Source organism: Leptopilina heterotoma, unplaced genomic scaffold (assembly GCF_015476425.1).
Source record: "Leptopilina heterotoma isolate Lh14 unplaced genomic scaffold, ASM1547642v1 Lhet_218, whole genome shotgun sequence".
Taxonomy (NCBI): Eukaryota; Metazoa; Arthropoda; class Insecta; order Hymenoptera; family Figitidae; genus Leptopilina; species Leptopilina heterotoma.
Genome location: NW_025110935.1, coordinates 1,044,438 through 1,065,502, shown reverse-complemented (window position 1 = coordinate 1,065,502; position 21,065 = coordinate 1,044,438). Strand labels below are relative to the sequence as shown.

General features: G+C 24.0%; 1 protein-coding gene across 5 annotated transcripts; it reads right to left on the bottom strand.

The window, feature by feature from the left end:
* Positions 1–440: 440 nt before the first annotated feature.
* LOC122501899 (serrate RNA effector molecule homolog) lies at positions 441–20,108 on the bottom strand. Of its 5 annotated transcripts, none has more exons than XM_043611669.1 (17): positions 19,960–20,108; positions 19,319–19,464; positions 19,076–19,177; positions 16,254–16,553; positions 15,788–15,982; positions 11,925–11,991; positions 8,331–8,593; positions 8,030–8,223; positions 7,836–7,952; positions 7,409–7,752; positions 7,133–7,273; positions 6,761–7,003; positions 6,196–6,629; positions 3,686–3,958; positions 3,234–3,272; positions 2,539–2,676; positions 441–1,178 (listed from the first exon to the last, which is right to left on the bottom strand). In XM_043611669.1, exons 2-17 carry the CDS (start codon positions 19,438–19,440, stop codon positions 1,103–1,105), a joined length of 3,048 nt encoding a protein of 1,015 aa, XP_043467604.1. In that variant the 5' UTR covers positions 19,441–19,464; positions 19,960–20,108; the 3' UTR covers positions 441–1,102. The 5 variants fall into 5 exon arrangements, with proteins under 5 accessions (XP_043467604.1, XP_043467607.1, XP_043467606.1 ...); XM_043611670.1 differs by lacking the exon at positions 441–1,178 and adding an exon at positions 1,404–1,968; XM_043611672.1 differs by lacking the exon at positions 19,076–19,177 and having other exon boundaries at positions 19,960–20,107.
* Between the last annotated feature and the right edge of the window lie 957 nt (positions 20,109–21,065).

The window sequence follows — 21,065 nt, the reverse complement described above, 5'->3', positions numbered from 1 at the left end:
CTGAAATTTGTTTTGAAAATAAATTCTTTACAAAAATTGTACGAGAATTCTATATTATTTAAATTCAAAAATAGATAAAATAATTGATTATTTCTAAAAATTGCAACTGTAACTCTATTTACAGATTTTTTTTAAAAGAAACAAAATTCATAGACACTTAAAGATTTTGGATAATTTGCTATTCTTTTAATGCTTTGGATAAAATTTCCGTATTTTACTTATTTTCCTCTCCTGTGAATATCCTGTTATTGTAAAAAATTTTAGACAAATTAATTTCACTCAAAAACACCAATTACTCTATTTACAAATTAATTGTCAAACTTTTGATATAACATTTTTATCCATAAAACAATTTGGGATCAAAAAGCCCTAATTTTACATGAGGACAAAATGTTTCGATTATTATTAATTTATTATTTCGAAAAATGAAAAAGACTTGATAATTTTCTTGTAGTTCATATTTATTACACGACAAAATTGATACGTCTTATATCATTCACAATTTTTTTAATCGACGATTTTCAAGTCGGAAATAATAATTCAGAATAATGTAAACGAATATTTACGAATATTATTGAAAATAATATTATTAACATTCCTGACAATAATATTACATTAGTTTCATTCAAGTGGAAATAATTTTTCAATGAAAAACCACATAATAAACGTTTCTTTTTTATATAAGTTTTTCAAATAATTTTCAATTTTAGTCATAACGTAAAATATATTTTTTCATTTTCTTTAGTTAAAAATAATATATTATATGCATTCAATTCAATATTTGATTATTGATTATTATAGTTTTGAATTATTTCCATTTTTTCTTATTTTGTTTTCTTTTAATTGACTTAACATTTAAATATTTAAATGAGAAGAAAAAAGAAACAAGTGTCAAAAAACTATGAAATTATTTTTTTCATAGGTACCTAAAGTGAAAAATTACGTTATATTACATATTTTAAAGGGGACCCTAAAACAAATTTCGTTTCATATTACAATATTTATATGAAATAATATCTGTATTATTTTTAACTCAAGTTGTGCTAGCATATTTCTGATATCTTTTTTTATTTTTAAAGAAAGTCTTCAAAATGAGGATATTTTATAAAAACTCATCTGGTTCTCGAGGTGCATCGAGGTCACGGTAATGAATAACTGGTCTGAAATCACCACCTCCTCTGAAAATGGAAAAAATAAGAAAAATTAATTATTTAATGCTTTCATTTAATCGAGTTTTGATAATGAAAATTAAACTTGGTGTCGAAACTTGAAAATAGTCTTGAATTGTGTTTTTTTAGTTTTGAATCATTTATTGACTAAAAACCTTTCACTGTTTTTACAAGAGACGTCAGACCAACTGGACAAGGATACCAGTGGAATGGGGAAAATAAAAAAACAACTGATTAGCAACAAACACGTTTTATTTGTTCCCCTTATTTAACCGGCTTTTTTCTTTCTTTTCTATGTACAACGCCGTACGAGTTATTTTTAATTAGCGTATAAACTGAAATCAATTTTTTAATTATTTATTAGAAAATTTATATTTTAATATTTTTTTTATTCAGATAATATGAAAGTCGAGGCAATTTATCCGAAACTTTTTCTCATTGTTTCTTTTGTACTTATATTTATTTCTTTCTCTTTATCCGTTAAGTACTTGGTGGCAATTTAATAATACTTTGTCTATTTTTAATCTAATCACAAAGTACAAAAATTCTTTTTTTAAATGAAGTGCTGATTTTACAAAATCAAGCGTGACAAAATTATTATTAATTAATAATAGTAAAAAAAAAATAGTAAATTAATGCCTGACAACAAAATTTTGTTTACTTTCTCGCGCAGTACTTTATGAATCTAATAATACTTTATTATACTGATTCTTTTTTTTAAAGTTAAAATATATCCATGTCTGGCTGGTCCAAGTCATTATAACTAATAATAGTCCTTGATGCAGAGTCAGGAGCATTTCTGAAAATATTATTTAAACAAATAATGTCGATTGGTGCTAATGTGAAAGCTCTTGCGTTACTTTTTTACTTTTAATTGTGAATACAGTCAAATTTCTGGAACTTTTTGTTTTTAATTTACTAGAACTTTAAGTAATTTACATTTTGTTATTAATTTTTATTGGGGCAGAAGGAAAAAATTAAAAAAGAATTAAGAAACAATTTTTAACTGCCTTTTAAATTGCAATGTTAGTTTTTCCACTTTTATTTTTAAATCAGTGTTAGTAGCTTTTGAATTAAAATTATATTTTATAAAATTAATTATAAAATTAAATATGGAATTAAATTAAAATTATAAGAATAAAATTTAATTCTTAAAATTCAATAATATTTATTAAAAATTGCTTTTTTCCAAAACTTTCCAAAAGAACCAACTTTTCCAACTTAACAAAAAAGATTTTTTTAGATTGAATTTGAATTTTAAATTTAGAAATGATTTGAATTCAAATCAAGTTAGATTATTAAAGTTTCAGATACTTGAAAATTTTTTTTGTGTTAAAATTTTCTTTATTTTATTAATGAAGTATCTTACCGTCCTCGATTGAAACCTCCACGATTCGAGCGAGACATTCCGAATCCAAAACCACCGCCGCCGCTGTTGCCGAAATTTCCACCGTATCCGCCTCGGCCTCCTCCATATCCACCGCCTCCTCCGAAGCCACCACCAAATCTACAAGCGGAAAAAATTTCAACATTTCACGAAAAATTGACACTTTTATTCCCTCAGATCGAGAGAATTTAAATAGAAACAAATTGCTATGATTTGCAGGAAATAAAAGAGTGAAAAAGGGTTTTAATTAATGTGCAAAAGAGAACTAGATAAATAAAGAAGAATTTGGAAGAATAAATAAAATTAAGATGCGACTAAGTGATGCATGTTTGAAACTAAAAGAAAAAAAAACAGAAAGTTTCTAAAAGAATACAGAGGAAAGTTTCACCATCAGATTATTTTTACATTTACTTCATTTTTTTTCAATTCATATAAATTTATACCATGAATTAATAAACAATTATATTTTAATCAAATAAGAAAATATTATTATTAAATAAAATATTAATATTAATATTAGTTTGTGATAAATAAAGAGTTTAGCAATTTGCCCGTATAGATAAATAAATAATTAAATAAATTTTGAATCGAATGGTGCAACTTTCGCTTTAATAGAAAGAAAAGAAAAGATTTCCTAATCAAAGAATACTGACAAAATTATTTAAAAACTCGCTTACGTTTTTCGGGATAATGGTAGTGGTACGATTCCGGTAGTACTGGTAAATCAATCGAAAAAGGGAAATGGTAAAATTCAGAAACATTAAATTTTCCTCAAGCTAACAATTAAATTAATTTCAAATACATTTCCCGAGTCTATTAAAGGGAACATTATATTGAATATTTGCCAATTGCTTAGTGAAAAATTAATTTTCTTTACTTTGTTTTCAATTGATTTTATCAAGTTTGTACCGCATCTTTTTTAATATTTCGAAAGCCTGTTGTTATAATTTTTTTTTATTTAAAGGAAATAAAAAAAAAACTGCGCAATGCGAAAGAAAGTATAAAAAAGTAGAATTTTTCAATCACAAAGAAATAGGCAGAATATTTTGAAATAAATAATTGCAAAAATTTTTTTTTAATTAATAATCTTTGAATAAATATTAGTTTTATTTGAGGGGTGTAAACTTACCCAGAGTTGAAGTTGGAGAATCCTTCGCGTGCAGTTTCTCTGGCTGGAGCTTTATTACCAGGATGTTCGGAAAGTTGGGGACGTTTCGGATCTTTTAGATAGTTGTTGAAATACTCAGCTTCAGCTTTTACTTCGGCTACTTTTTCCGCGTGTTTATTGAAAATATGCTTGCGGATGAAATCAGGACCTTTGAATTTTTTTCCACTGAGGGGACAGAGCCATTTGTCTTTTGACAGTTCCTGAGTGTTTGCTTGAACAAATTTCTCTACCTCTCTGTAAAAAAAATATAATAATAATTCTTACTATTGTTTAACAATAAAATAACAGCGTTGCAACAAAAATTTGATTTCATTTTTCAAATAATTCAAATTTAAATCTTTTTGAAATTCAACAACTTATAAGAATATTATTATAAAATATGAAGAAATTGATAACTCCGAGTCTTCGACTCGGAGTGATTAATTTCTTCATATTTCATAATAATTAAAGATATCCGCGATTTAAAAAAAATTTTAATAAAAATTTTTCAAAAAACTATCTTTTTCAGAACTTTTAATTAACATTTTGTAAAATTCAAATTTTCTAAAACCTCAATTTTAAACCTTTTAAATTTTTGATATTACTTTTCGCAAACTTTGCAACTTTTTATAATTCTGAATCTAAAATAATTTTATTCTTATATGGAATTTTATAAAAATTTTTGAAAATAATTGAAAATTTCTCCGAAGAATTTTAAGAGAAATTTTTGAAAGTAATAAAATTCTTTCGAGGAATTGAATTATAATTATATTGATAATAATTGAATTCTTTAAAAAATTTTCGACGAATTTAATTAAAATTGAATTGAAAATAATTTAATTCTTATACCCATAGAATTTTATTAAAATTTATTAAAAATAATTGAATTCTTTTGAGAAATTTTATTAAAATTGTACTTAAAATATTATTGAATTCTCGCGAAGAATTTTGTACTATATTTGAAAATAATCGAATTTGTGAGAAGAATTTTATTCAAATTTTTGAAAATAATTGAAAATTTCTCTGAAGAATTTTATTATCAATAAAAATAATTGAATTCCACACAAGAATTATATTATTTTTATGAAAATAATTGAATTTTTGCGAAGAAGTTTTATTATTATTTTACTCAAAGTAATTGAATTTATCTAAAGAATTTTATTACTTATAAAAATAATTGAATTTTGAATAAAATTTTTTTAAAAATTCAATTTTAAACCTTTTAAAGTAATTATACATCTTTTCGTAAACTTTACAACTATTTTATAATTTTAAATCTGTAATAATTTAATTCTTGTTAAAAATTATATCAAAATTTTTTTGGAAAAAATTGAAGTTTTCTGAAGAATTTTAAAAGAAATTTTTGAAAATAATTAAATTCTTTTAAGGAATTGAATTATAAAATTATATTGATAATAATTGAATTCTTCTAAAGAATTTTTAAAATATTTAAAAATTCCTCTCAAAAATTTAATTATTTTCAAAAATTTTCCTAAAATTCTTTAGAAAAATTCAATTTTTTCCAAAAATTTTGATAAAATTTTAAACAAGAATTTAATTATATAATTGAAAATTCCTGTGAAGAATTTTGTTTTATATGAAAATAATTGAATTCATTCAAATTTTTTCGACAAATTCAATTAAAATTGAATTGAAAATTATTCAATTCTCATGTAGAATTTTATTAAAATTGTATTTTAAATAATTTATGCGAAGATTTTTATTCAAACTTTTTAAAAGAATTAAAAATTCCCTTTAATTTTTTTATTATTTATGAAAATGATGAAAATAATTGAATTCTTTACTAAATTTTATTAAAATTGTATTTTAAATAATTGAATTTTCGCGAAGAATTTTACTGTATTTGAAAATAATCGAATTTGTGGAAAGAATTTTATTCAAATTTTTTAAAATAATTGAAAATTCTCCTGAAGATTTTTATTATTTATGAAAATAATTGAATTCTTTCCAATCTTTTCGACAAATTTAATTAAAATTGAATTGAAAATAATTCAATTCTTATATAGAATTTTATTAAAAATAATTGAATTTCCGAGAAAAATTGTACTATTTATGAAAATAATTAAACTCATGCAAAAATCTATATTAAAATATTTGAAAAATAATTTAATTGTTTTGAAGAATTTTATTAAAGTTTTTAAAAGTAATATGTAATATCAAGTAATTAGTATAAATAAATGGATTTTTTAAATTTTGTTTGAATCTAAAATTATTCAAAATTTAAAGTTGATATTTGAAAATAAAAAATTTTGTAATTTACATATAGTAATAATAAATTAAATTTATTACAACAATATTGAACTTTATAATTCTGTAAAATTCAATTATTATTGTTAGAAATTAAATTCTTGAAATTAAATATTTTTTTATTAAATTTTTTTAGTACTTTTCTTAAAATTCCCCAATTTTTCCCTGATTTGTTGCAACCCCGAATAATTATGTATTTTTATTTTGTAATTATTAAAACTTACGCTTCGGCATCTTTGGCTCCTAATTTATCGAAATCGTCAGCAGTGACGGTAACCATCGGAGCTAGAAAAGCTGACATTTTGGTTTCGAAATTACGGGAATATTCCGACAATTCAGTGCTGGAAACTTTAGACGAAGGTGGTTGACCCCTGACGTGTATTATTCCACACCTATTTGGCATCTCGTCTTCATTTGGATACTCGCAATGGTTATAGTAATCTACGGAATGTACTATTCTCAAATATAAAATCAATCTGTCCAAAACTTTTATTAATATCGGATCTCTTTCAATGGGTCCATCAGAATCGCCACCAAGTTGTCCCTCCTCATGATCGGCAGACATTCCCAATAATTCCTCTTCCTCTGCCGAGGCCTCTTCGATGAGGTAATCGGTGATATTTTTCAAAACAGGATTTTTCGACGAGAGCCCAAAAGACTAAAATAAAATTTTTTCCCATTTAATTTATTATTTCTTTAATATCGCAAATAGAAATGTATTTAATTATTTAATTATTATAATTTAAATATAAAAAAATATAGAAATAGAAATGCGTAACAAAAACTCACAGCTTGTTCCAAATCCATAGCCATTTGATCAGTAATTTTAGTGTCCTTCTTTTCTTCACTCTTATCTTGTTCTTTCTTCTCGTCAACCCAGAGTCCCACGCGACTGTCTAAATTGTGCACAATTTTTGCACTTAACTTGATGTCCTGTCTCACTACCTGTTTGTGAGCAGTCATTCCATTAACGGCGCGTACACGACGAGAGAGATCTCTATTCACTATTGCGCCCAATTCGCAATCTCGAAGCTGTTTCAAAATAATAGATTTTTTAAAAAAATTAGTCATAAACTTAAAAAAATTAAAAATGTTAAACATGTTATTGAAATTATTAATAGAAAATTAGTATTTTATTTTAAAATTTTAGTGCTTAGTTACCCGAATGTTATTTAAACTCCAGCATATTTCTTTGATGTTTACTTGACGTTCAAATGATACCCATCCACGTCGGAACCAACGACGCTCGGGTTGCGGATCCGCAATTGCAACTCTCAGGAATCCATTAAATCGTTTACACATCTAAAAAATAAAATAAAAGTAGAAAATTCCTTCTCAATTCAAAATCAACTTTTTGCAAAAGAAATTGCTTGTTAAAAAAATTACTTTAAAAAAAAGACAAATTTAAAAGTTGGAATATTTAAATTGTCAATTTACCGCTTCAACTTCGGCTTTAGTTATTGTAGGTGCCAAATTCCTGAGGAAGATACTGCTTGTTTTATGAAGAGCTCGAGGTTCTTTTTCTTTATCTTCACTGGCTAAATCGATAACAGCTTCGGGTTCTAATGTTTCCTTTTTCTCATTTACACTTTCCTCCTCGACAGATTCTTTCTCTTTCTTTTTTTCCTTCTCCTTTTCCATGTCTCGTTCCTTTTCCTTCTCCGTCTCCATCTCTGCTTCATTCTCGCTCTCCTTCTCCTTCTTCTCCTCCTTATCCTCCTCCTCCTCTTCGACTTCCTTCTCTTTCTCTTCCTCCTCTTCCTCCTCCTTAGTCTCTACATCTAAATTTCAAAAAAATATATTTCATTAAAATTTTATCCCCCAAAAAAGGTAAAACAGAAAATTTTCAATTAATTTCAAATACTTGATTCAGTCGCTGGTGTATTATCATCGCTATCGGAGGAACTTGAACTACTATTACTGCTTGTACTACTATTACTATTACTTCGTTTTCGTTTCTTTGTAGTACTTTCAGAAACTTCTAGAAAAAATTGAAAAAAATAATCATTTTCATTATAATTCATATCATCACCATATTTTTAATTGACTAACACTAACCCTTTTCCTTTTCGTTTTCTGTCGATTCAACTTTTTCAGGTTTCTCCTCTTTCATTTCTTCGTCTTCATCTTCCTTTTTCTCAGTCTCCTCCTCCTCTTCTTCTTCAGTTTCTTTCTTTTCATCCTTCATTTCAACGTCACCATTTTGTTTGTCTTCTTCGGTTTCAGCGCGAGGACTCTTTTTACTTTCCGTGCTATTCAATCAAAATTTATTATTATTATTATTTAAAAATTGAAGATAAATTTTAGTCAAAAACCAAAAGAGTAAAAAAGAAAAAGAAAAATGGATAATTTTATTTACCTTTCTTCAACTTTCTTTTCTACAGGTGCCTTAGTTTCCTTTACTTCTTCTTTCTCTTTAGGTACGGCTACAGGTTCTGGAACCTGCGTCACAGGTTTGGGAGGTTTTACATCCAAAATTTTTAAATCCTCCTCTGTTCCTCCTTCTAATTTTATAACAACAGAGTCAAAAAGTCGTAGCAAAGCATCAGTTTGATCGATATCAACAGAGACTTTCTCGATATTTTCGCTATCGAGCAAATCCAAAAATACTTCAACACGTTTCTGAAATATTAATGTTATTATTATTACTATTATTATTATCAAACGTTACGCGCAGAACGTCGCATTCAATTTATTATTATTATGTAAATTATAAAATTTTTTATTTTCAAATATAAATTTTTGAATAATTTCATAATCAAAACTTAAAAAATCCACTTATTAAGTACATAATTAATTATTTTTGTTTATATTTTTAAAAATTTAAATACAATTCTTCGGAAGAATTCAATTATTTTCATAAATAATTAAACTATTCTCAATTATTTTTATAAATAATAAAACTCTTCCCCTAAATTCAATTATTTTCAACAAAATTTTAATAAATCCTTCGAAACAATTCAATTGTTTTTTAAAATAGTAAAATCTTTGCAAAATTCAATTATTATCAATAAAATTTCACGAAAAAATTCAATTTTGTTTCTTAATTCGTTATAAAATTTTCCAAAAGAATTCAATTATTTTCTGAAATTTTAATAAAATTCTTCCTAAATATTCAATTATTTTCAATACAATCTTAACTAAATTCCTACAAAGAATTTAAATTTTCATCGAAACAATTATATTATTTTTCAAAAATTTTAATAAAAATCTTTGCAAGATTTCAATTATTTTCATAAATAATAATATTTTTCAAAGGATTTCAATTTTGTTCAAAAAATTCTAATAAAATTCTTCCTAAAAATTCAAATATCTTAATAAAAAGTAAAATTTTTTGTAAGATTTCAATCATTTTCATAAATATTAAAATTTTTCAAAGAATTTCAATTAAGTTCAAAAATTTTAATAAAATTCTTCCTAAAAATGCAATTATCTTCATAAAATGTAAAATTCTTTGGAAGATTTCAAATATTTTCTTAAATAATCTTCTTAAATAATTTCTTAAAATATTTGAAGGTCTTATTTGTGAGTCATTGTATCTTGCGGTTTCTAATATAATAATTGACGAGCAACATGGGTTTGTTCGTGGTCGATCTACAATCACTAACCTCAGTATTTTCACAAATTTTTTGGAAATTAATTTAGAAAATGGGCATCAGGTAGATGCAATATACGCTGATTTTACAAAGGCCTTCGATAAAGTTAATCATATTATACTTATTGAGAAATTGCGTAGAATGGGATTGTCTTCAAATATGATTTTATTTTTGGAAAGTTATTTATCAGGAAGATTTCAAATGGTTAAGTTTAAAAATGAGTATTCAGAAGCATTTTTAGCAGTTTCTGGTGTTCCTCAGGGCTCGAATCTTGGACCGCTCTTGTTTGTTCTTTATATCAATGACATTAAAATTATTTTTAAAAATTCTCATTTTTTACTTTACGCTGATGATCTTAAACTTTATAATGTTGTTGGTTCAAGTCCACAAAATATTCAAGCTGATTTTGACCGAGTGATTCAATGGTGTGACAGTAATCAAATGTCTATAAATGTAAAAAAAAGTTATGTCATTTCATTTTCAAAGAAAAGTACTCTGATTTATTGTTACACTGTTGGTCAAGAAGAATTGACAAGGGTTACTTGTATTCGGGACTTAGGATTGCTTTTTTGCAGTGACCTTTCATTTAATAGACATACATCTGAAGTAATTTCAAAAGCCTTAAGAGCTCTTGGTTTCATAATTAGAAACGCATCAATGTTTCATAATATTAATACACTAAGAATTCTTTACTTCTCTTTGGTAAGATCACTGCTGGAGTATGCTTCTGTAATATGGGTGCCTTTTTACGATTTTAACATAATTAGAATTGAAAGAATTCAAAATAGATTTCTTCGCTTTGTAGCGAGACAACTTCATGTTCAATTTGATAGATACTCCCATGACTACAGTACATTAAGATTATCATTTAATACTCCACTAATTGCATCCAGATTTCTTTTTAATGATTTGACTTTATTTTATAAGATTATAAATGGTGTAATTAATTGTTCAAATTTATTATCATTATTTAATATGTCTGTCCCTATAAGGGCAACTAGAAATTATACACTGTTTTTGGAATCCTTTCATCGAACAAACTACGGATATCACTCTTTTGTAACAAGATTAAGTAGAGAGGCTAATTCGATGTCAAATATTGTTGACTTTTTTGATAGTAACTTCTTAAGATTCACCTCTTCATTGCGTAGGTTTATTTTCGACTTTTAAATTAAAACTACCTAGTGTTGATTACATACAGATAATATTGTACAATATAAGTTGCGGTTGCAACTTTTAGATTGTAAGAGTACTATGTACGAAAGGGCTTGTCCCGTATATTTGTTAAATAAATAAATAAATAAATAAATAATAAAATTCTTCGGAAGATTTCAATTATTTTCAAAAATTTTAATAAAATTCTTCGCAGCAATTCAATTATCATCATAAAAAATAAAATTCTTTGGAAGATTTCAATTATTTTTATTAATAATAAAATTCCGAGGATTTTAATTATTTTCAAAAATTTGAAACAAATTCTTGTCAAGTATTCAATTTTTTTTCATAAATAATTAAATTCTTTACAGAATTTCAATTATTTTCAAAAATTTTTGAAATAAATTTTTTGTGAAGGATTCAATTTTTTTTACATATATATAATTGAACTCTTCGGGGGATTTCAATTAATTTCAAAGATTTGAAACAAATTCTTGTCAAGAATTCAATTTTTTTTACATAAATAATTGAATTCTTCGGAGGATTTCAATTATTTTAAAAAATTTGAAATAAATTCTTGTCAAGAAATCCTTTAAAAGTAAAATTCATCTCAAAAATTATTTTAAAAATTATTTTAAAAAGTTGAAAAAATTCTTTGTTTTATTCAATTATTTTCAAAATTTGCAATTTAAATTATTCAACAAACTACGTAATTTTAAAAACACAAAGAAATTCTTCAAAAGAATTTAATTATTTACAAAAACTCTAATAAAAACCTTTAATTATTATTATTCTTATTCTTTGAAAGAATTTAATTATTTTCTATATTTTTATAAAATTCCTCGAATGAATTCAATTATTTCAGAAAATTGTTACAAAAATCTGAGAAGAATTTAATTATTTCTCAAAATTTGAATAAAATTCAATAATTAAATGTTTAATTTCAATTATTAAGAAACACGATTATTTAAAAAACTTGAAAGAAATTGTTCATAGAATTAAATTACTTTCAAAATTTGCAATTAAGATTATTAAAGAAACTCCATTATTTAAAAAAAATCCAATGAAATTCTTCAAAAGAATTTAATAAAGATTTTTAAAAATTTTAATAAAATTTTTCTCTAGTATTTAAACATCTTTCATTTATTTTTATTATTATTATTATTATTATTAATAGAACTTGCAATAAAAACCATTTTTACCTTTAACGTGGCCAATTGTTCATCTTTCTTTTTCACGGATTCCTCTGGATGATACTTTATCTTGAACCTAACAGCGACAATAAAACAAAGCATTAAACGAATTTTTGTAAATAAATTTTTGATTTACATTATAAAAGATATTTATAAACCACTTTTGCCATTTTCGGTCTCTATCTTTGGGAAAAAAAATTAACCCTTGAAATTTTAATACTGAAGAAGAGGAAGAAAAATACCATAAAAAAAAAGTTTTTTATAATCAACCCTTAAAGTTAATTATTTAGAGTGAAGACAAAAATTCCTGGTAAAAACTATTTTTTTCACTTAAAAATAAAAAAAAACACAATAAAGAATTAGAAATATTTAGATTAAAAGAGAATATAATCAGGCCTCGGATTGATTTTAAGGGGCAAAATAAAATCGTTTCAGTCGAGATTCAAAGTAGAAAAAAAGTCGTTTATTTTATTTAAAATTATCCCAAAAATCTGATTTTCTATTTCTGGAATTTTTAACTTTTCTATAATTATTTAAACAAAAGAAAGTTCATTTAAAATTCGTCTTCAATTAATTTTGAATAAAAAGTATTCAGTGGAATATTTTTAAAACTGGAATAAGTTGCATTTTCTCAAAAAAAAAAAAAAAAAAAAAAAAGTGACATTTTATTGCAATTTGTTGAAAAAAAGTCAAAATAGTCGAAAATGAATCGAAAACTGTCACATTTTTTTAAAATCAAAAAAGTCACACTCTCCGAGGCCTGTATAATGAATCTCCTATAAAAGAATCATTTATTAGTTGTTATAAAAGTTGACATGGGTTTTTTCTTTTTACAGAAAGCAGCCTCACCTGATTTTTTTCAGTTATATTTTGCTCGCAATTAGTATTTTCGACGATTTTTTTTTGTTTCGTCAAGCTTATATATTTCAAGATTTAAAAGTGTTGTGCGGGTTTAAAAACGCGGCCTACAATGAGCATTCTTGGGCTTTGCGCGCCCAGCTCATAAAATCATTTTAGCTAATTCATATACATATACAGCTCAATTCTTCAACGATGCGCGAAACGCGAAAGTGAAATAACAAACGAACGAGGTGGCCCTTGCCCAAAGCATAGAGCGATGAAGGCTGTGCGCTGTAGGAATAGACAGATATCTGGTCATAGGATGTATTCTGAAATGCGTTGTTCTCACATCGCAGCGCTTTTTAAAAACAAAACGCTACCAAAAAATATTTTTTCAAACAATAATATTTAAATTCAGGGTTGCCACAAAAATTTTATTTGTTCTTCCCGCACTTTTCCCTAATTTCTAGACAAAATTTTTACTTTCTTCCTGAACTTAAAAAATATTTTGATTTATTCTAAGAATTATTAGATACTCAAAAAAATATTCTATTACATTTATTTACGAATTCGATAAGAAAATTATTATAAAACATGAAGACATCGATCACTCCGAGTCTTCGACTCGGAGCAATCAATATCTTCATGTTTTATAGTAATAATTAAATTAAAGATGACAGAATGATAAAATCGTTATTTTGAACTATAAGAATCTTTTTTATGATAATTAAATATGATTGAGTTTTAAAATCATTATTTTATTTTATAACAATATTTTTACTGTAACTTTTTCAAAATTATTTTCAAAATTTCAATTCAATCACTATTTTCTAGAATAACTAAAATTCTTCTCAAAATCAACTATTTTTAATAATTTTTTAAAAAGTTCTTTGAGAATTTTCAGATCCATTTATTTACAATTCAATTTTACGATTTTTCGATTATACGGAAATTCTTCAACTAAATATATTTTTAGGAAATAAAAACTTTAAATAATTTCAAAAAAATTTTGAATTATAATTATTCAAAAAAATTATTACGACAAAATTCTGAATTAAAAGTATTTAAAATTCACATTTTCAAAGATTAGAATAGTCATTAAAATTTTTCAAAAAAAATTAGTTTTGAAAAGTATAAAAATTCAGATTTTCAAAGATTTTAAATTGAAAACTTTTAAAAATTCAATTATTTCTAAAAATTTACATTATAATGCTTTTAATATTCAATTATTATCAAAAATTTTAACTGAAATAAATTTTTAAATCAATTTTTATTAGAAAGTTCTACGAGAATTCAATTATTTAAATACAAATGTAAATAATTTATTGAATAATTAAATATTCCTTAAAATTGAATTCTCATAAGGAATTTTATCAACAAGTTTTTAAATAATTGAATTCTTTTAACGAATTTTAATAAAAGTTTTAGAAATAATTGAAAATTCCTCTCAAGAATTTTGTTATTTATGAGAAAAATTGAATTATTGCGAAGAAATGTAAATAATTGAATTCCTGTGAAATTTTTATTATTTATGAAAATAATTAAATGTTTGCGTAGAATTTTATTTAAATTCATTAAAATTATTTAATTGAAAACAGTAGATTTTGAAAATCATTGAATTGGGGAAATTTTTTGAAAATAATGCAATTTTGCCAAGAATTTTGTTAAAATTTTTGAAAATTTATAATTCAGTAAAAATTGAAATTTTATAAAATTCAAAATTACAGACATTCTACAATGCAAATTAATCAAAAATTTGTAAGAATATTTAAATTCTGATATTTTATTAAAATTGTATTAAAAATAATTTAATTCTTGCAAAGAATTTAAAATAACAGAAATTCTGACCAGAAATTTATAAAAAAAATTTTAATAATAATTGAATTATTTCTAGTAATTTTATTGAATAAATAATTGAAATATTGACAAGAAATTTATCAAAAATTTTAAGAAGAATTGAATTCTTTCCAGAAATTTTATTGAAAATAAATCAATTAATGCGAAAAATTCAAAATAATTGAAATTCTGCAATGAAATTTATCAAAACTTTTAAAAATAATTTAATTTTGATATTTTATTAAAATTGTTTTGGAAATAATTGAACTATTGCAAAGAATTTAAAATAATTGGAATTCTGACAAGTAATTTATTAAAAATTTTTAGAATTATTGAATTCTTTCGAGAAATTTTATTGAAAATCATTAAAGTTCTTTAATATTTCTGATAAAATTCATTGAAAATTGAAATTTTCTAAAATTTCAAATTAAAACCATTTGAAATTCATTTATTTGTTACAATTCTAAACGCAACTCTTAAAAAATTCAATTATTTTTTAAATTTTTAAGTAAAATTATTCATTAAATAATTTATAGGTAAATAATAATTTTATGATAGTTCTTCAATAATTAAATTATTTTAAATAAATTATTGTAAAAAATGGAAAAAATTGAAGGTTCTGTATTAGAATTTGTGGTAATTTCATAGTTTATAAAGCAAAGAAAAAAAGACAAAAAAAAATTCAAAATTTCCTTATGAATTCTAAAAATTTAATTTTTTACAGTACTTTTAATAATAAAAAAAAAAAAAAATCTCAGACTTTTTCCTGATTTCCCTCACAAATTCTACTTTCCCTGAGTTTATCCTGAATTTCCTGACCTGTGGCAACCCTGAAATTATTTTTTCAAAAAAGCAAAAACGAAATTTTCTGAAAATTGAAATATTTTGTTTATTTGTATATCTTGAAACCGTGAAAATAATTTTAGCATCAGCAATGAGATTTCATCACAATACTCAGAATGCACCCTTTTTGTTAAAACTTTAGAGCGAGTAACTTTGCCATTTTAATGATGAAAATTAAAAAATAAACATTTTATTCCTCCTGAAAATTATTCTAGTAAAATTGGAGTTTTTAAAATTTTTCAATTTCTTTAGAAGAAGAAAAAAAAGGAATAAAAAATATCTAGTCAATTTTAATTACTGAGGAAAAAAATTCACTTTAGAGCTGTGTTTGCTGTACAAGAAAACAAACTTACCATTCTTCGTCCTTGTGGGCAACAAAAAATTCGTTCAATTGTTGTCGTCGGAATTCTAGTTTATACTCATTGTACCGTTTAATTGCTTCTTCGTCAGTGATTGTATCTTCTTGAGTGCCCAAGAATGCTTTAAAAGTCATCATCGGTGGTTGTGTTTCGACATTGGAATTATTAAAATTCCCCGAAACTTCTCGACTGAAAAACGAACCAAAAAATAAATAAACTTCGCCTTCAATAATAAATTAATTTAATAAAAATTTCTTTTTTTGCACTGCACCTTATTTTTGCTAATAACTTAGGAGTCAAGCGACTGCGTTTTGGTATTGATTTCATAATGATAAATATTTAAATTTAATTTGTCATGAAATATTTCAAGATTCCTACTCTTTCTTGTTGCATTGAGTTGCATTTCTAGGTTAACTGTAAATTCGGGAACAAAAAACAAATGCAGGTATTGTTGACAAACCTGCTACTGTTACTGTGGTTGCTATAGTGATGATTTCCATGATGTTGAGGATAGTGATCTGAGCCCCAAGATCCACCACCACCTCCGCCTCCTCCACCACCTCCACCTCCACCACCGCCGCCACCACTGTAATAATCGTGTCCATATCGCGGTCTATCGTCCCAATCACTGCGCATTCTTTTCATTGGTGGTGCCATTTCTTGTGACCGAGCGGGGCTGTAACGGTCACGACCACCGCCTCCACCACCCCCGCGATATTCACGATAATCAGGCCTGGCTCGTGGACGGCTTGACCACTCTCTGAAATAATTACCATAAAATCAGAAATCTAAAATTATCAACTAAAAATTAAGTTTATAAAAAAAATAATGTAAATGCCAAACTAGTAAAGTTTATGAATAAAAAATGAGAAATTTGTCTTTATTACTTTTCACAATATTGTCTTTTTTGAGAGAAAAAAAATTTTCTTTTTCTTCCAAATACCAATTTGGAAAATTCAGATTTTTGTGACAAGAATCTAAATTTTTCAAACTAACGTATCGAAGAATATAAAAAGATTTTTTTTTGAAAAGATCCACAAAAGTTTTGATCGTTCAAATGAACGAAGTATTTTTTATTAAAAACATTTTCATACTAATTTCAATAAAAATTAAGAATTTGGTTTGCTTTTACACGGTTGCCACAAAAATTTGATTTGATTTTTTCCTGATTTTCAGACAGAATTCCCTGACCCGAAAGAATATTTCATTTCACTCTAAACATAATTGCATACACAAAAAAGCAATAAACCTTTAATTAGATAAAACTATTCAAAATAAAATTTTTATACTTCAACTTTTCTAAAATTATTTTCAACATTTGAATATAATTTTCTTAAAATTTTCAACTAAAATTCTTCTTACAGTCAATTATTTTTAATCACTTTTGAGAAAATTCCTTGATAATTCAATTATTTATTCAGTGAAAAAAAAGTTAACCTAAATTATTTCTTGAAGCCACTTATTTACAATTCAATTTTTATGAAATTTGAACAATTTGAAAATTTTTCAATTTTAAATAATATGTATTCAAAGATTTAAGTAATTTAAAAAAATGTTGATAAGATTTTTTCAAAAATCTAACTTCTGATTTTTTAATTAAAATTTATTAAAATTCAAATTTTCTAAAACTTCAATTTTAAATAGTTTGAATTTTGAATCTTACTATTTTGTAACATTTTTATAATTTCGAATCTAAAATAATTTAATTCTTGCGTACATTTTCTTGCATTTCATTAAAATACTTGAAAAAAATGATTTGTTTTGAAGAATTTTATGAAAATTTTTGAAAATAATTAAATTCTAACTGAAAATTGAATTAAGTATTGAAAATTTTGAAAATAAGTGAATTTTTATAAAGAATTTTATAAATATTTTTGAAACTTATTAAATTTATTTAAGAATTTTATTATTTATGAGAATAATTAGATTCTTGGGAAAAATTTTATTACAGTTAAATCAAAATAATTGCATTCATCTGAATAACTTTACAATTTATGAAAATATTTTCATTTGTGTAAAAATTTTATTAAAATTAAAAAAAATAATTAAATTTCTTAGAAACTTTTTCGACAAATTCAATTAAAACTGTATTACAATTTTTTTAAATAATTAAATTCTTTCGAGAAATGTAATTAAAATTGTATTCAAAATAATTGAATTCTTATAAAGAATTTTATAGATATTTTTGAAATTTATTGAATCGTCGCGAAGAATTTTATTTTAATTATCTTCAAAATAATTGAATTGATCTAAAGAATTTTATTATTTATGAAAATTGAATTTTTTAAACGAAGAATTTCTTCAAATTCAAAACAAAATTTAAATTCTTTCGAAAAATTTTATTTTAATAATTGAATTCTTGCAAATATTTCGTGGAATTTAGTTGAAATTAAATTAAAAATAATTCAATTCCTATGTAGAATTTTATTTCAATTTATTAAAAATAATTGAATTCTTTCGAAGAATTTTATTAAAATTTTTGAAAAAAAAGTAATTGTTTTGAAGAATTTTATGGAATTTTTTTGAAAATGATTAAATTCTTTCGAAGAATTGAATTATAATTGTCTTAATAATAATATAATTCTTATCATGAAGTTTATAAAAATTTTTAAAAATAATTGAAAATTCCTCTGAAAAATGTTATTATTTATGAAAAAAATTGAATTCCTGCGAAGAATTTTATTATCTGTGAAAATAATTGAATTTGTCTAATGAATTTCATTATTTATGAAAATAATTGAATTTTTGCGAAGAATTTATTAAAATTCAAAACAAAAATTGAATTCTTTCGAGAACTTTTATTAGAATTGAATTCCTGCAAAGACTTTTGATATTTATGAAAATAATTGACTTTTTGCAAATTTTTTCGACAAATTTATTCAAAATTGAATTGAAAATAATTCTTTACTACATTGCTGAAATAAAAATAAAAAATTAAATTTAAGAAATCTAAAAACTGTTTTTAAATAAGTGGCCCAATATTTTTGTAAAATAAAATTTAAATTTAAAAAAGAAACAACCAAATCTCGATTATTCAAACATTTAGAACTTTGACATTCTTTTTTTTTGAAATTAACGCAATATTATTGTAATAAAAATTTAATTTTACTTAAAAAAAGAAATAAACTTCGTTCATTTGAACGCTTATAAAACTCAAGGGATCGTGAAAATTGAAAAATAATGTCTTCATCCATGCAAATCACAAGAAAAGGTGTGGTCTGATTCGAACTAGTGAAATGGCTATTAAAAAATTGTGTTAATTAGTTATTCTGCACTGTTTACCTTTTTACCAACATTGATCCTATAGAAGAGGGATACGGAGGAGAGGAAGATGAGAAGGGATTGGAACTTGGAGATCGAACAACGGATTTTTTGTGATTCCTCCTGAAAATTAAATGTTTTGATCTTGGTTTCCAAAGTCTTAATTGAGAGTTTAAGAGTTAATTCTCTTTTTCTTAAATTCTTGTTTTGTGTTAAAAAAAAAGTAAGAACAAACTTTAAAAGAAAAAAAATTAACTTTCTCACCTATCAACCCAATCATCTCGTCGACGATCTTCTCTTCTACCTTCTCTCGAATATGATTCCGTTCTTTCTCCACGAAATTTATCTCTCCTTTTACGATCATACTCGTCATCAGAGTCTGCCATTATTGAAAAAGAAAAACCTGTGACCTGAAATTATATGAAAACTTAAAAAACTTCAAATATTAGACAGTCTTAAAAAATATTAAGTACTAAATAAATTTATTAAAATTTATGTCCTATTGAAAATATTGTTGTTTTGGAAAAAAAATGAATTTCTAAAATTGTGGCTAGTGGCAACAATGACACTGAGCTTACGTCGGCAACCTAACCTATAAATCATACAAAAATTTATCGTCTAGAAATGAATATTGAATAAGTTTTAATTTTCCAGAATTAAATTTAATGAAAACTGGAAATTTCTGACATGAAAACAGATCTAATATTGTGTAAATAGATTAATGATTGCATGCTCCAAAACACTTGTTTTACGGTGTCGTACGCTACGTGTAATTAGGTTAATTAGGATTTCAAATGTATTGTTAAGATCAAATTTGTCGAGTATTATAATAAATTAATTGTCCACATTAATGAAAAGTATTTTAATTACACTGTATTTTGGATTATTTACAACATTCAACTCACCTATGACACTTTTACTATAAAACGCTTGGAACAGCGTAGAAGAAGTAGTGACGACGAAACTATCGATAATTTCGATCTATCGATAGTACCTTTTCGATTTCTTTTGAAAATTCAAATCTGACAACGACTGACAGAATTTTACATAAGTGTTCCATGTTCCACTTGTGTAGACCTTTTCTATTTATCCCATTTTTGTTACACTTAATTACCACTTAAAGTATTTTTATCATTTCTACAAAATTTATGTATTTACATTACAGGAAGTTACAAAAGTAATTAACTAATAGAACATAGAAAACCAAAGAACATAAAACACTTTTGTCACTATTTCTCTTATCTCGAAATGAATCGATATGTATCGAGAATTTTAATTCACTTGACTGTCAAATGGCGTCGTGAGGGCGCTCTAAAACGAGAAAAAGGAGAAAAAAGGGAAAAAAAGCAAGAGAAAAAAGGGTAAATTCGAGAAATTTGGATAAAATTATGAAAAATTGAAATCAGTGTAACAAAAATTGTTGAAATTAATGTTTTTATGTAACTAAAAGAGTGTATATTTAAAGTAATTAATTTTTGTATATAGTAATTAAAATATTTGGATCAATACCCTGTTTTCGAGTTGAACAAATGTTTCATATGCTTGCGTGTATAGATGGTAGCCTACAATCAGGGGCTTTCGGGCAATAATGTAATGATCACAATATTGTTATTCAACTTGGTGATTAATTATCATATTGTTTATCGGAAACGTCGGTTAGAAAATTTTCCTAATTATTGAAATTTAATTTAATTATTGCTAATTATTGCTTATATTTAAGAACTTCTTCTGTTTTTTTTTAATTTTAAATAAAATTCAAATAAAATGAAAATTAAAATTATTATATTAAAGAAAAAAGAAGAAATAAAAGAACAAGTATAAATAAATAATTAAAAGACTAAAGATTTTAAAAAAGTCATTTTTATAATAAGTAAATAAGCAAATAAATAAAAAAAAAATTAAAGAAAATAATTTTAAAAAATAATTTTTATTTTGTAATAAATAAATTTTTATAATATTTTATAATAAATTAAACATTTTTAAAATAAATAAATAAATAAATAAAAAAAAT